Source organism: Arachis ipaensis, chromosome B10 (genome assembly GCF_059453495.1).
Source record: "Arachis ipaensis isolate K30076 ecotype BB chromosome B10, ASM5945349v1, whole genome shotgun sequence".
Taxonomy (NCBI): domain Eukaryota; kingdom Viridiplantae; phylum Streptophyta; class Magnoliopsida; order Fabales; family Fabaceae; genus Arachis; species Arachis ipaensis.
This window is the reverse complement of record NC_142435.1, coordinates 63,254,908-63,267,548: the sequence shown is the minus strand read 5'-3', so window position 1 is coordinate 63,267,548 and position 12,641 is coordinate 63,254,908. Positions and strand designations below refer to the sequence as shown.

The window sequence follows — 12,641 nt, the reverse complement described above, 5'->3', positions numbered from 1 at the left end:
AACACGTGATCCAGAACTACTAGGACCCATGGCTCTCACATACTCAGTCAAGCTGCTCAACTGATGACTAAATTGATCCATCTGTGAGTTACTGGTGTTGAGATCCTCATGCAAGGATTCAACAGTCTGTTGCCACTCTCTTTTCTCCCTTTGGTAGTAGTCTTCAAGCTCACTATATTTAGCGGCATGTTGTTCAACTTCTCTATTGAGTATTGTGATTCATTCCCTAAGATCTAAAACATCAATGCTGGTGGTCGTGGTTGGCCCATCAACTCGAGGTCGCACCATGGAAGAGTCCCTTACCTCACCCATGCCATATACCCTACCTCTTTGTTTTCCACCCACTGTCTCAATCCATATGCTTTTCTCAGAGACAGGCGGTGGATTAGTTACACCAGCCTCTATAGCAGCCTGCCGCTCTTGCTCAGCCTGAAACATACGCTCTTGAAATATATCCTACAATGAGAAAAAATGAATGATAAACTACTATAAGTATCAATAATGCATAACAATTAGATAACAAAATAGTTACAATGAATAAAGGTAAGTTACCTTTGTCTTTCGGGAGTGTTCATCAACCCATTGAGTCCTATCCTCTTTGCGAGTATGAGTGTGCTCAAAAAACTCATCCATACGTGATGGTCTTCCAAGCGAATGATTCTACATAATGTAACCAAATTATCAACAAATATGGGATGTATTGTACTAAGCAATTGATACCATGTACTAAGCAATTTATGAACTAAAGGGATATAGAAACTCAAAAACTCAGTATGTTTGTTCCAGAGTTCATTTCATTTAACAAGAAAATTACAAACTAGTTGGAAATGTTCATAAAGTTGAGCAACATATGTAGGTGCTAACAAAGTTAATTCTATTATGTCAAAATAAATTAATTAAGCAGAAAATAAAACTCAGCAGTTTGCATCAATTCAAGAAGAAACTAGATCAAGATCATTATTAAGAACGAATTTCACTCTCTATTGATTAAGGCTTACCAAAGCATAACCAAATAACCAATTCAATCATATCTACATATGCAGAGAATTTGGATATAAAATAAGCAAGGAAATTCATGCAGAACCATACTACTAATGATAAATCTCATGAAAATCCAGAAGAACTGCAGTGAAGTTCATAAACAAAGCTATTATTGAAAATCAGAAAATCGATGCAACTTCAGGAGATGTATGTAAGTTTTGATAACTAAAGGGAAGGGAAGAAAAAACAATCAAAATGCAAGGGAATAGCTTGAATAACAATTGGTACCTAAACAAAAACTGAACTAAAGAACAAATTCTTTACTTATATTTTGATAACTAAAAAACAAAAACTGAGCTAATTAATCAGTATCTTCATCAATCATTTGAAAGTATCTACCAATTACCAGGTAAACGACACGATGGAAAAACTTATTTATTTTTATTTTTTTCTAAATCTAATATCTAATAATTAGTAGGAATTATAAAGTAGGCTATCTACTGTGTCCTTTCTATGTATAGTGCATGCAAATACATATTATTTATTTTATCAATTTATATTCAAATTTTGTATAATATAAGTACAAATTATACTAATTTATTTATTTATATATATAGGTATGTATCTTGTGTTGGTAAAAAAGTGTCAGTTATATATAAACAGAATGCTTGCCTCGTCTGAATATAGATTTAGCTAGCCAAATTTGTCCATAACTTGTAGAGAAAAGGTTCATGCATGGCTTTCATCAATTATTATCATTATTCAAGCCACATATAGACAATCAAAACTTCACAAATATTGAAAATGCACATAAAATTTTGAATCTGTATAAAATTCTAAGTGTGAAAATGGTAATGGGCATTCAGCAGTTACGTGTGTTTATTAGTATCATGGAACATAACATTTGCAACTGTCACCATTCACTGATTGACATTTAAGATCATTTCTATTAAACAACTTTCAGAACAACAAATATCATAGTAAAGATTGTCTATAAGCAACTTACCAAGCGTAACCTCGCTTCTGGAAAGGTGGTGCCTCCTACAGTGTGAAGGGAAGTACCTCGAGTCAATTTCCTGGCAGCTGCATTTCTCAACTGTAATTGTTTATAGGCATCAGTGTCCCAACGTTTCATCAATTCACCAAGAACTTCTGGTGGGATCCAATATGGACAGGCACCTTTTTTGCGAATGGCATGGAGCATACCTCGCAAGCACTTGGCAGCCCTAAACCTCCAAGCTTGATAGATATCATCCTCTTCCGTATCAATAATGTCAAAGCATTTCTATTTAAAAAAATTATTGGAATAAAATTTAGCCTCTAAACAGATACAAATTTATTTTGTTGACAAATAAAAAACAAGGAATGCTGAGTTTAACAAGTAAATTCCATTTAGGGAACCAAAATATATGATGAATTAATAATACTAATTACAAAACTTAAGCATGCAATTTCCTGCTTGAAAATAATAATCTAAAGATATCAGAATTCTTTTATAAAGGAAGAAACTCGACGTCTTTAATGCAATTAAATATTCATGGATGCATTCAAAACAAATCCTATAAGGAGGATTAAAACTACCCTTGTCTGTCAAATCATTATTAAGTTAATAACAGAAGGTACAGTACATATAGTATATTAATTCCTCTTCCTCCAAAATTATGAACAAACATTAACTTTCTAATTTTCTACTCACTATTACGTAAAACAAAAAATATAATAAGAACAATTGAATTAATTATATACTTAAAAGCTAATTCTAGCAAAAAATAACATTACAACAAAAAATAAAAATAAAAATAAAACCCAGCAAGTTAGCAACCACGGAAGGAAGCCAAGATCTCAAGAACACAAGTCAGCAACAGAGCAACAAACCAGTAGCAAGAACAACATAACAACCATCAACATAAAAACAGAGCAAGGATTAAAGAGCTATATTAGAGAAAGTGGTTCTTTTAGACGAGTGGCATGGTTTATGATTTTATCTTTGACATATGTGAGCTAACGTCACCTTCAAATTTGAACATATTTAAAAGTAGGTGCATTGAATGTAAGTATAAACTCCATAATTAATTGGTTCCAAGATCACTATCTTACATAAATAACACTTATCCTATTTATCATGTCTCAAGCTTATAGAGATTTTTGGAGTAGCTTTCACTGCATGAAACAAATGCTGCAGAATTTGTATGAAGAATAAAAAGGTTGGAAGGACATATAGTATATACACTCCTCTATATTTAACTAATGTTGGGAGGACAAAAAATAACCAGAATATTTTGAGCCCAAAAATAATTTCGTTGGTGCAGAAATTTTGATAGAACATAAGGAGACAGTATAATATACTATGAGATATAATATTGTAAAATACGTAAAACAAGGTGGATAAAATTTACCCTCCACTTAGTCCACCATATTTTTCGAATATCATCATCTGCCTCATCAAAACTTAGCCAAGGCTTGTTGTAGTTTTCCTTAAAAACCTGAGAAATACGCTTCAATCCAGGCTTAGGTGGGTGCCAACTACATCAAAAACAAAAAAAACGATAACGACATATTACTTAGTAAAAATGAGACATGCTATTCATAAAATTTAAAGCATATAACAAACCATTTGGCACTATCATATCTAAGCTTAGGAGCACTTGTGCTAGAGTGACTAGTGGCAGTGGATGTTCCTTGACCCTGAACATCTTGGGTACTATTAGATGTGGTTTGTCTTTCCCCACAAGATCCTGCTCGACTGGGAGCTACAATAGCTGGATTACTCTGCACACCATGTGAGACAGTGTTGGAAGGTTCAGTGGCTTGTTGAGTGCATGATCTTGGCACACCCGGAGTAGGCATCATGTGTATCTAAGGCTCCTGACAGGAGGGGTAGTAGTAGCAAAAGGTGGCGGTCTCCCATTGGTCGGAGCAGTCATGTTAGATGATGACCCAACGAGAGAGTATGGATCCGCATGCAAGTCAAGGGGCTGACCAGTAGAAAGCCTAGGCCTCCCCTTTCGGCCTCGGCCACGGCCACGGCCATGGCCACGACAACGACCACGACCGCGATCTCCGTCTCTACCAACCATATCCTGTACACATTAAAATGAGCAAGTTATTGTCCATAACATAACTAATACAAGATATATGAATTAACAAATTAACAAATTTTAAACTGTCGAAAAAGTGAAAGAATATAGCAGAAGCAGATTTTTCTTTAATAAAAAAAAAGTAAAATTGGGTAAAGAATAAAAATTGTATTTATTTCCCTACTTTTAACAAATTAACAAATTTGCAAACTAAGAATTTACAACTAAAACCTCAATCCGAGAATTCTGAACTTCCATCATCATCAATGTAAGCATCATCGTCATCATAGTTCTCAATGTCATCGTCCTCCTCATTATTTACATTAGGAACCTGGAGGTCAGCTACTTGAAGTTGTATCATATCAACATCTCCTGATGTAGATGCTAATGATGGTGGAAACTCGGTTTCTGAAATGATCCTAGCATGTGGAGGCTCATCATTGTGATACATCTCGGTTTCAGATTCATTTTGTGCCTCCTTCATTATTTTTCGTGGTTTACATGTAATCACAACCTTCTAATTAGACTTACAGCCTTGTGGATATGGCATGTAATACACTTGTCTAGCTTTTTGCGCAAGGATGAATGGATCGTAACCCCCATATCTCCTAGTGGGTAATACTTCAATTATTTTGTAGTCTTTGTGTCTACGCGTTCCCCGAGGCCTGGTAGGGTCATACCACTCAAAATAAAACAAGGTGACTCTCAAACTAACAAGACTTGGATACTCAACAATCAAAATCTCTTTAAGAGTGCTGTACTAGTCAGATGTATCATTCCCTCCATCACCTTTAACATATATGCCTGTATTATCTGTCTTCTTTCCACATGCATGCTCAGGAGTATGAAATCTATACCCGTTGACCTTGAACATACCAACACTCGTGGCCCTATTTTTTGGACTGAATGCTAAACTCAATAAATGAGGACAAGTTATGCCATTACTGGGATTTTTTACCTGATTTTATCAAACAAAATATAGTATTTAGAAAAAAATATTTACTTTGGCATATTTAGAAAAACAATATTTAGAAAAATGTAATAACTTACATGCTCATGGAACCATGATGGAAAGTTGGGTAAAGAATTATTGCTCCCAGGGATCTGCTCGTATTGACTTCTAAATGTATCAACTTCAGGACAATTCAACAAGATATGTAAGTGAGCGGCTTTCATTTCCATACTAGTTAACCATCTATCTTTGTTGGCTCCCCCAGGAACACTCGGTTGATAAAAAATAGAAAGGGTAGGCTCAGATGAACTTTCACCACCATCATCATTCCGATTCGGCCTTGTTCTCTTAGACATTACATGTGGCTCAAAGTAATAAGAACAATAACTTGATGTCTCTCTAGCTAGGTATGCTTGACAAATTGAACCCTCTACTCTAGCCCGATTCTTCACTGATCTCTTATACGTGCCTATTTCACGCTCAAATGGATACATCTACCTATACTGAGCTGGTCCACAAACACGTGCCTCATATGCCAAGTGAATTGGTAGATGCTCCATTATGTCAAAAAAGGCAGGTGGAAAAATTCTTTCTAACTTGCACAAAATAATAGGAATATTAGCTTCCATTTGTACAAGATCGCTAACCCGAAGAGTAGATGAACAAAGGTCCCTAAAATATTGACTTATTTCGGTCAACGGTTTCCACACGTGGTCTGGCAACTTTTTGAAGGCTAACAGAAGTAAACACTCCATAAATACATGACAATCATGAGTTTTCATCCCAAACAATTTGCCTCCATTGACATCGACACAACTTTGTAAATTTAAAACATATCCATCTGGCATTTTCAACTCTTGTACCCATTTACAAATATTTTTTCGTTGTTGGAGTGTCAAGACATAGTTGCCCTTAGGCTTTGCCCAATGACCTTCGCGTACCTGCACCAAATTCAAATCTGGTTGCTTACAAAGCACAGCCATGTCTAACCTTGCCTTTTCATTGTCTTTTGTTCTTTCAGAATCCATAACGGTATTCATTATGTTATCAAAAACATTCTTCTTAATATGCATTAGATCTAAACAATGACGAACCAAATGATCTTTCCAATATGGGAGATCCCAAAATATACTCCTTTTGGTCCAATTGTGTTCCACCCCATATCTGCTCAATCTCACTTGTCCTCCTGTGTCAACTATTTTAGGATAGTGTCTAACTCTTTCCCAGACCTGTTCGCCACTAAGCCTAATAGGAGGTTCTTCATCCTCCTCAACATTTTTCTTAAAACCAACTTTATTACGCCTATAAGGATGACATTAAGGTAAATATCTCCTATGACAGTCAAACCACGAATTCTTTCCGCCATAATCTAACTAAAAGGCCTTGGTATCCTCCATGCATACTGGACATGCTAATCTTCCCCCCGTACTCCAACCAGACAACATTCCATAAGTAGAAAAATCATTAATTGTCCACATTAATGCAGCCTTTAACTGAAAATTCCTCTTGCTATGAATATCGTATGTTAGGACGCCTTCATCCCATAACTCTTTAAGTTCATCTATCAATGGTTGAAGATAAACATCAATTTTTGCTTTGGGATTTTCTTTTCCGAGTATGATGCACGTTAGGAACAAAAAGTGGTTTTTCATACACATATGAGGTGGAAGGTTATAAGGGGTAACTATAACAGGCCAACAAGAGTACGGTGTGCTAAAATGAACATTAGGAGAAAACCTATCAGAACAAATTCCAAGTCTAACATTACGCGGTTCGCTTGCAAAATAAGGATGCTTGGTATCAAAATGTTTCCATGCTTCACCATGGGAAGGATGTGACATCACGTCGTCGTTTCTGCGATTTTGGTGATGCCACAACATATGAGGGGCAGTACTCATTGATGCATATAATCTTTGTAGCCTTGGAATCAATGGCAAATAATACATTCTTTTATATGGCACCTCTTTATTTTTTTCCTTCCTAGGCTTAAATCTCTGCTCCCCAAAAAATTTACATTGTCTAAGATCTTGGACCTCTTTGTAATATATCATACAACCATTGACACAACAATCTATCTTAACCTCCTTATACCCAAGCTGGGAAACAATTTTCTTAGCTTCATAGTAATTAGCAGGAATTTCATTTGGAGTTATTTGCATTTCTCTAAACAAAGTTGCCCACTGATCAAAAGATCCTTGGGATTGGTTTCCCTCTGATTTTATACTCAGCATCCTACTAGCAAGTGACAATCGTGAATGGATACCATTTTCCCACAAGGGTTTACTAACTGAATCTAAGAGGTCATAAAATCTCTTAGCATCTCGATTTGGTTCCTCCACTGTTGGTTGCATGTACATGTGAAACTCAGGTTACAAAGCATCAACAACCATCTCATGATAACAATCAAAATTTTCTTCCCATGTAACACCACCTAATGCAGAGCTACTTTCAATATCTTCATCTATCTTAATCTGATTCTCTATGGGTATCTCTTCCCCATGCTCTGTCCAAACCCAACAATTAGGTTTAAACCTATGAGTATATAGATCATTCTTAATGTCGATCAACTGTTTAAACGTCCCACATTGACATCTAGCATATGGACACCTAATTAAACCTCCTCTAAGAAATTCATCAGTTCTAGTACATGCATCCACATTTACCCCTTTAATAAAACTGGGTTTAAGACCCGCCTCTGATCATACATTCTATCATACATACAACTTCGGTTATGGTTTTTCATTATTAATGAATTTAATTTCCTACATATCAAAGGGATAATATTCACTTTTTAATTTTTTGTTCAACGAAAAACCACAACAAATAAAAGTCTTATCATGAATATAATTTATACTTTCACCATGAATGGTTTACACAAACAAGCACATATAAATAAGTATAGATAAGCATGCATAATAATTTAATAGAGATAATAAAGATGAAGATAAATTAAAACTCAATAGTTTAATAGAGATAATAAAAAAATAAAAAAGTAGAAGGTTAAACCTTGAATAGCTTTTCTGGAAGTCTTAAGCTCTACCAATACTTGTGATAGTGTAAATGGAATCTGTTGCTCAATCTCTTCTTCAACTCCTTTCGGTTATGAATTCTATCAATTTTGTAGAAGAAACCATTGGTGTTGGAATAGGATTTTCCTACAACATATTCGTTTTAGTTAATAGGTATACAACATATTTTTCATGTGTAAGTAAGTTCAGTCTACCTGTAATCAAAATGTAATCCGCATAGGCTAATAGAAAAATGATCAAGTTAGTTGTTCTTCTTATGAATAGAAATGGATCTGATTTAGTATTCTTAAAACAAAAAATATGTAAAGTGGAAGAAACACAGCAAACAAACATATATCTTATTAACGTCAATTCATGGGCAAAATGCTTGGTCAGTCAAGCTAATGTTATCATCTCATTTATTTTGATTATTTATTCTACTTTTTTTCCCATATATATCTAAATCTGACATTAGAAGAAAACTACTTATTAGACCTTGATTTGGTCTTATTGGACATTGATAGATTGGGATAGGATACATGAAAAAATATGAATAATGGAAACTGGAAAGCATCTAGTCATTTAGTGATATTCGAAGAAAGTGAAGAATTTATATTACAAAGATTAATATAAAGATTAATTATAATAAACTTATTATTACAAAGCCCTTGGAAAATTAATTATAATATAAAGATTAAATTAAGAACAGTACTAATAAAGCATAAAGATAAAGATAAACTGTTGGTTACAAATTGCAAGTCAATGAAAGCTATATTTGACCTCGCTTGGGAAAATAAGCCATTAGCTTCTAAGAAAAACCAAAATTAGAGCACATGTTCAACATGAAGAAAAACCAGCTTGAAGGGATTCTTAAGTAAAACAATTTGCATAAGATATGGATTCAAGATTGTAAAAGGTTGGAAAACATATTTTCTGTTCCTGTCGCCAAAACACTTGAAAAAAATCTTGAAGAGCTTGTGGTCTCGGATTGCTCTCGATTGAGGGAAATTCTAGCCATCAAGGAAGAAAATGCCAACAACAGTGGTGAACAATTTTTTGACTTTTCAAAACTGGCAACCATCAAATTTTTGAGACTACCAAAAATTCAAGAGTTTCTATCCAGGAACTAAAGAAATAAAATTTCCAGCACTGAACAACTTGTCTATTGAACAGGGTTTATAAAGAAGAAATAATTTAATGTTGATTCATGGCAAGGACTATGGCTCTAAATAGGGTTTATAATGAAGAAATAATTTAATGATAAAATGGCAGGATCTAGTAACAAGACACCTAAAAAAACTATATAAAAATAGTTTCCCATTTTCTATCATTAACTATTTCTAATGGCAATAAGCTCAACAACCTGAGTTGTTCAGATTTATATATTTTCCAAAACAACACATGATTTAGTAATGCAAATAGTACTAATGTCAGAATGGATAATAGAACTGCACCGGGGGGGGTTGAGTATTTACTAGTGGATCTAAATGTGCATGCTGGTTTTTGGGTCAAAATCTTAAATTCCTATATATTCAACTCTTTCATTCTTTTGTAAGGAAAAGGAAGCATGTGAAATAATATTTTATTGCCAGATCTGTTCATAGAAGTAACATTTCTTGTTGTTCCTGTTTATCTTTTTCAATTAAAAAAACTGTATTATAATTAGACAAATATAGATCCTAAATGTAGATCTACACACAGAATTTGTAGTTCATGCTCTCTAGCACATTTTTAGCAAAATATCAACAACTGAGATAACTGCAACAATTATTGGGTGTTCAGTTCAGCATTACGAATTCCCTCCCTCCATATGTTTTGTCAATCAATAAACAAACTAAATTAAAAATCTAAATTTAAAACCTAATTACTAAATCATCCATTAAAAACCAATCAACAAACTAATTATCTAAAATATGAAACCCCAAATCAACAAATTAATTAGCTAAGTAGGGGACTAGGGGAGTAGAGAAGAATCCAAACACAAGCAGCGGAGCAGGTAACTCACCCTCACCAGGCCATTGGATAAGCACGAGCTAGCAGCGATGGTAAGTAGAACCAGCGACAATGGCGAAGGGAACTTCGGAACCAGCGATGGTAACTGTTTTCAAATTACGTGCTCCTACCTATCATCCTTGACAACATTCAATTCTTATCAAATGCATGTTGAATCGAATAACTTATGAATAAACCCTAAACAAAGAAAAAACAATGGAAACTGACCCTCGTTGGAGTTCTACCTCGCTGAAAACCCTTGGTTTGAGTAAGGCGTCGGAGTAGGGTTTATGGTTGAGAGAGAGTGTGTGTTGAGGAGCGTCGGCGAAGCAACCGTGACAGAGCGGCGACGGCAGCGGAGAATGACGCGGGTTGGTGCTGAAATGGGGAATTTGGGGTAAAAAGGAATTGTTTTTCTGAATTCTCTAAACGCAGGAAGTGGACGGGGTAAGTGTTTTTTAATGATAAAAATCGACGGCACATTTGTCGATTTTAAATTAAAAACAATCGACACTCTATGCGTCTATTTTATATATTAAATCTATACCGTTTATTTGGTTTTAGAAAACGATCTAGACCCATTAAAATTTATCGATGGTAACTGTTGTCGATATTTTAATTAATAAAATTGACGCCGTTTTCATCGATTTTAAAATAAAATTATTTTTAGCCCCAAGTTCATCGATAATGTGACGATAATCTTATGTATCATAACATTATCGATGACTTGGCTGTCAATTTTAATATTTTATTTTTAACTATTTTTTTCTAGCAATATCGACAGCAAGCCGTCGATTAATATCGACGGCAGAAATAACCGTCGATTTTTAGCGTAAAAAAAAAGTTTTTTCTAGTAGTGTGTTCCGTCTAAGAATTGGAGATAAATGTCAATAAACGCATTTTAGCAATCTTAAAATAAACAAGACTGCTCGCAAGCACAAATATAAGATAGAATCAATGAGAAAATCAATGATAATATCTAATTTTGTGATTGATTTTTTTTATAATTTCTGGACAACTTTTGCAAGTATAACGTATACCATATATTAAAAGGTGAATTATACAGTAAATATATAAGTTTACAGATTTTTATTTTTTATGGAATAAAAAAGAGATTGAAAAAGTTAGGACCCACATTTTAAACAATAAAAAAATAATTAAAAAAACTACAAAAAGAATTTATACTTTTTTTATATAATTTTAATCTATATACACTACAAGAAAATAGCTCTATTCCCACGTTTTTAAAGCGTGGCGAAAAGCTGAAAAAAGCGTGGTGATAGATTTTCGTCACGCTTTTTGAGCTACCGGAACGCTTTTGAAAGCGTCACATCTGCTAGCGTGGCAGTTGCTCTATCGCCACGCTTTTGGTCACATATCGCCACGCTTTATTTTTTGCCACGTTTTTATAGATTGCTACGCTAAAAAAGCGTGGCCATATGTGAGAGATACAGCAATGCTTTTAAAGCGTGGCGATAGTGAGATACGGCCAGGCTTTTAAAGCGTGGCGATAGCGAGAGATACAGCCACGCTTTTAAAGCGTGGCAATAGCGAGAAATACGGCCACACTTTAAAGTGTGGCGATAGCAAGAGATACGGCCACGCTTGAAAAGCGTGGTGATAGAGAGATACAGCCACGCTTTTAAAGCGTGGCGATAGCCTTATCAAATTAAAAAAAAAATCCTTTTGCTGGCTTTACCTTTATCACTGCACAATATAAATATTCAGTCCTTTTTAGTATACAATTTTTATTACAAGACAAATCAAACAGTAATTAGTGACATATATATTTTTTTCTATAATTGTTTTATACATTAATACTCAAATACAAAATAAATCTTGAGTTTAAAACTCTGATTTCTCAACAAGCTACCTGAGCATGAAAGCATAGAAATAATCAAATGGCCAATGCATCATCTCCATATATTAGTCCCACCGAGAAAGAAAATATTAGGGCACTCTTTTTATATGGATAAAAGAATGGAAGGAATTCAAGAGTTTAAAATTGCAAATCACATTATATATAATGAATTCTATGCTTGTCCTCTAGCAACTAACAACAAAAATGAAATTCTTTAAATAATACAAAATGTTGTCACCCCGAGTAATTTTCATAACCCTTATGGATTGTTTCCTTCGACGTCTCCATTTTCGCCACCTTCGGTAGCCGCAGCAACAAACAACAAAAGAGGTCAACTTTCCATGAATAAGAATGGAATTAGAATTGGAGGTATGAGGAGTACGTCTTAAAAATCCTTACTGAAGAGTCTTACAATCAATTTTCTTTTCTAAAGAAGCATATGGATGAAAGATACTGAGAGCATGCATAAATTACTCAAATTCTATAACACCGTTTCTTTTCTTATCAAAGAGATCACACACCTAAGAAAGGTCATAACTCAAAAGGGCCCAGATTAGACAAGTCAAATATAAAAACTCAGAAAAGAAAAGAAAAGAATAGAAAACACATCTTTCAAAGAGTTTTTCTCAGATACAAAGTGGCGAAAGGATTTCAAATTATCGTTTTAGTTTAAGGATTACATTGTCAAAAAGTATCAGTTCGGAAGTGATATAGAAGTGACTTTTGTGAACTATAAAACATCATCATATGGTGAAAAAATACATTCACCA

General features: G+C 34.3%; 1 protein-coding gene and 1 pseudogene across 1 annotated transcript; both read right to left on the bottom strand.

Annotated features, from left to right (window-relative positions):
• Nucleotides 1-219: 219 nt before the first annotated feature.
• LOC148580287 (uncharacterized) lies at nt 220-3,831 on the bottom strand. Its single transcript, XM_088486653.1, has 4 exons — nt 3,593-3,831; nt 3,378-3,504; nt 553-660; nt 220-456 (listed from the first exon to the last, which is right to left on the bottom strand). Exons 1-4 carry the CDS (start codon nt 3,829-3,831, stop codon nt 220-222), a joined length of 711 nt encoding a protein of 236 aa, XP_088342779.1.
• A 1,673-nt stretch (nt 3,832-5,504) lies between these two features.
• Nucleotides 5,505-7,753, bottom strand: LOC148580286 (uncharacterized; annotated as a pseudogene).
• Between the last annotated feature and the right edge of the window lie 4,888 nt (nt 7,754-12,641).

Bases quoted from the DNA above. Each gene is read 5' to 3' on its own strand.
- LOC148580287 (XM_088486653.1), bottom strand. From the start codon at position 3,831: ATGATGCCTACTCCGGGTGTGCCAAGATCATGCACTCAACAAGCCACT. The intron at 3,505-3,592 runs GTTTGTTATATG...TTTTTGATGTAG, and splicing joins AGATATGATAGTGCCAAATG to TTGGCACCCACCTAAGCCTG. The intron at 457-552 runs GTAACTTACCTT...TTCTCATTGTAG, and splicing joins AACACTCCCGAAAGACAAAG to GATATATTTCAAGAGCGTAT.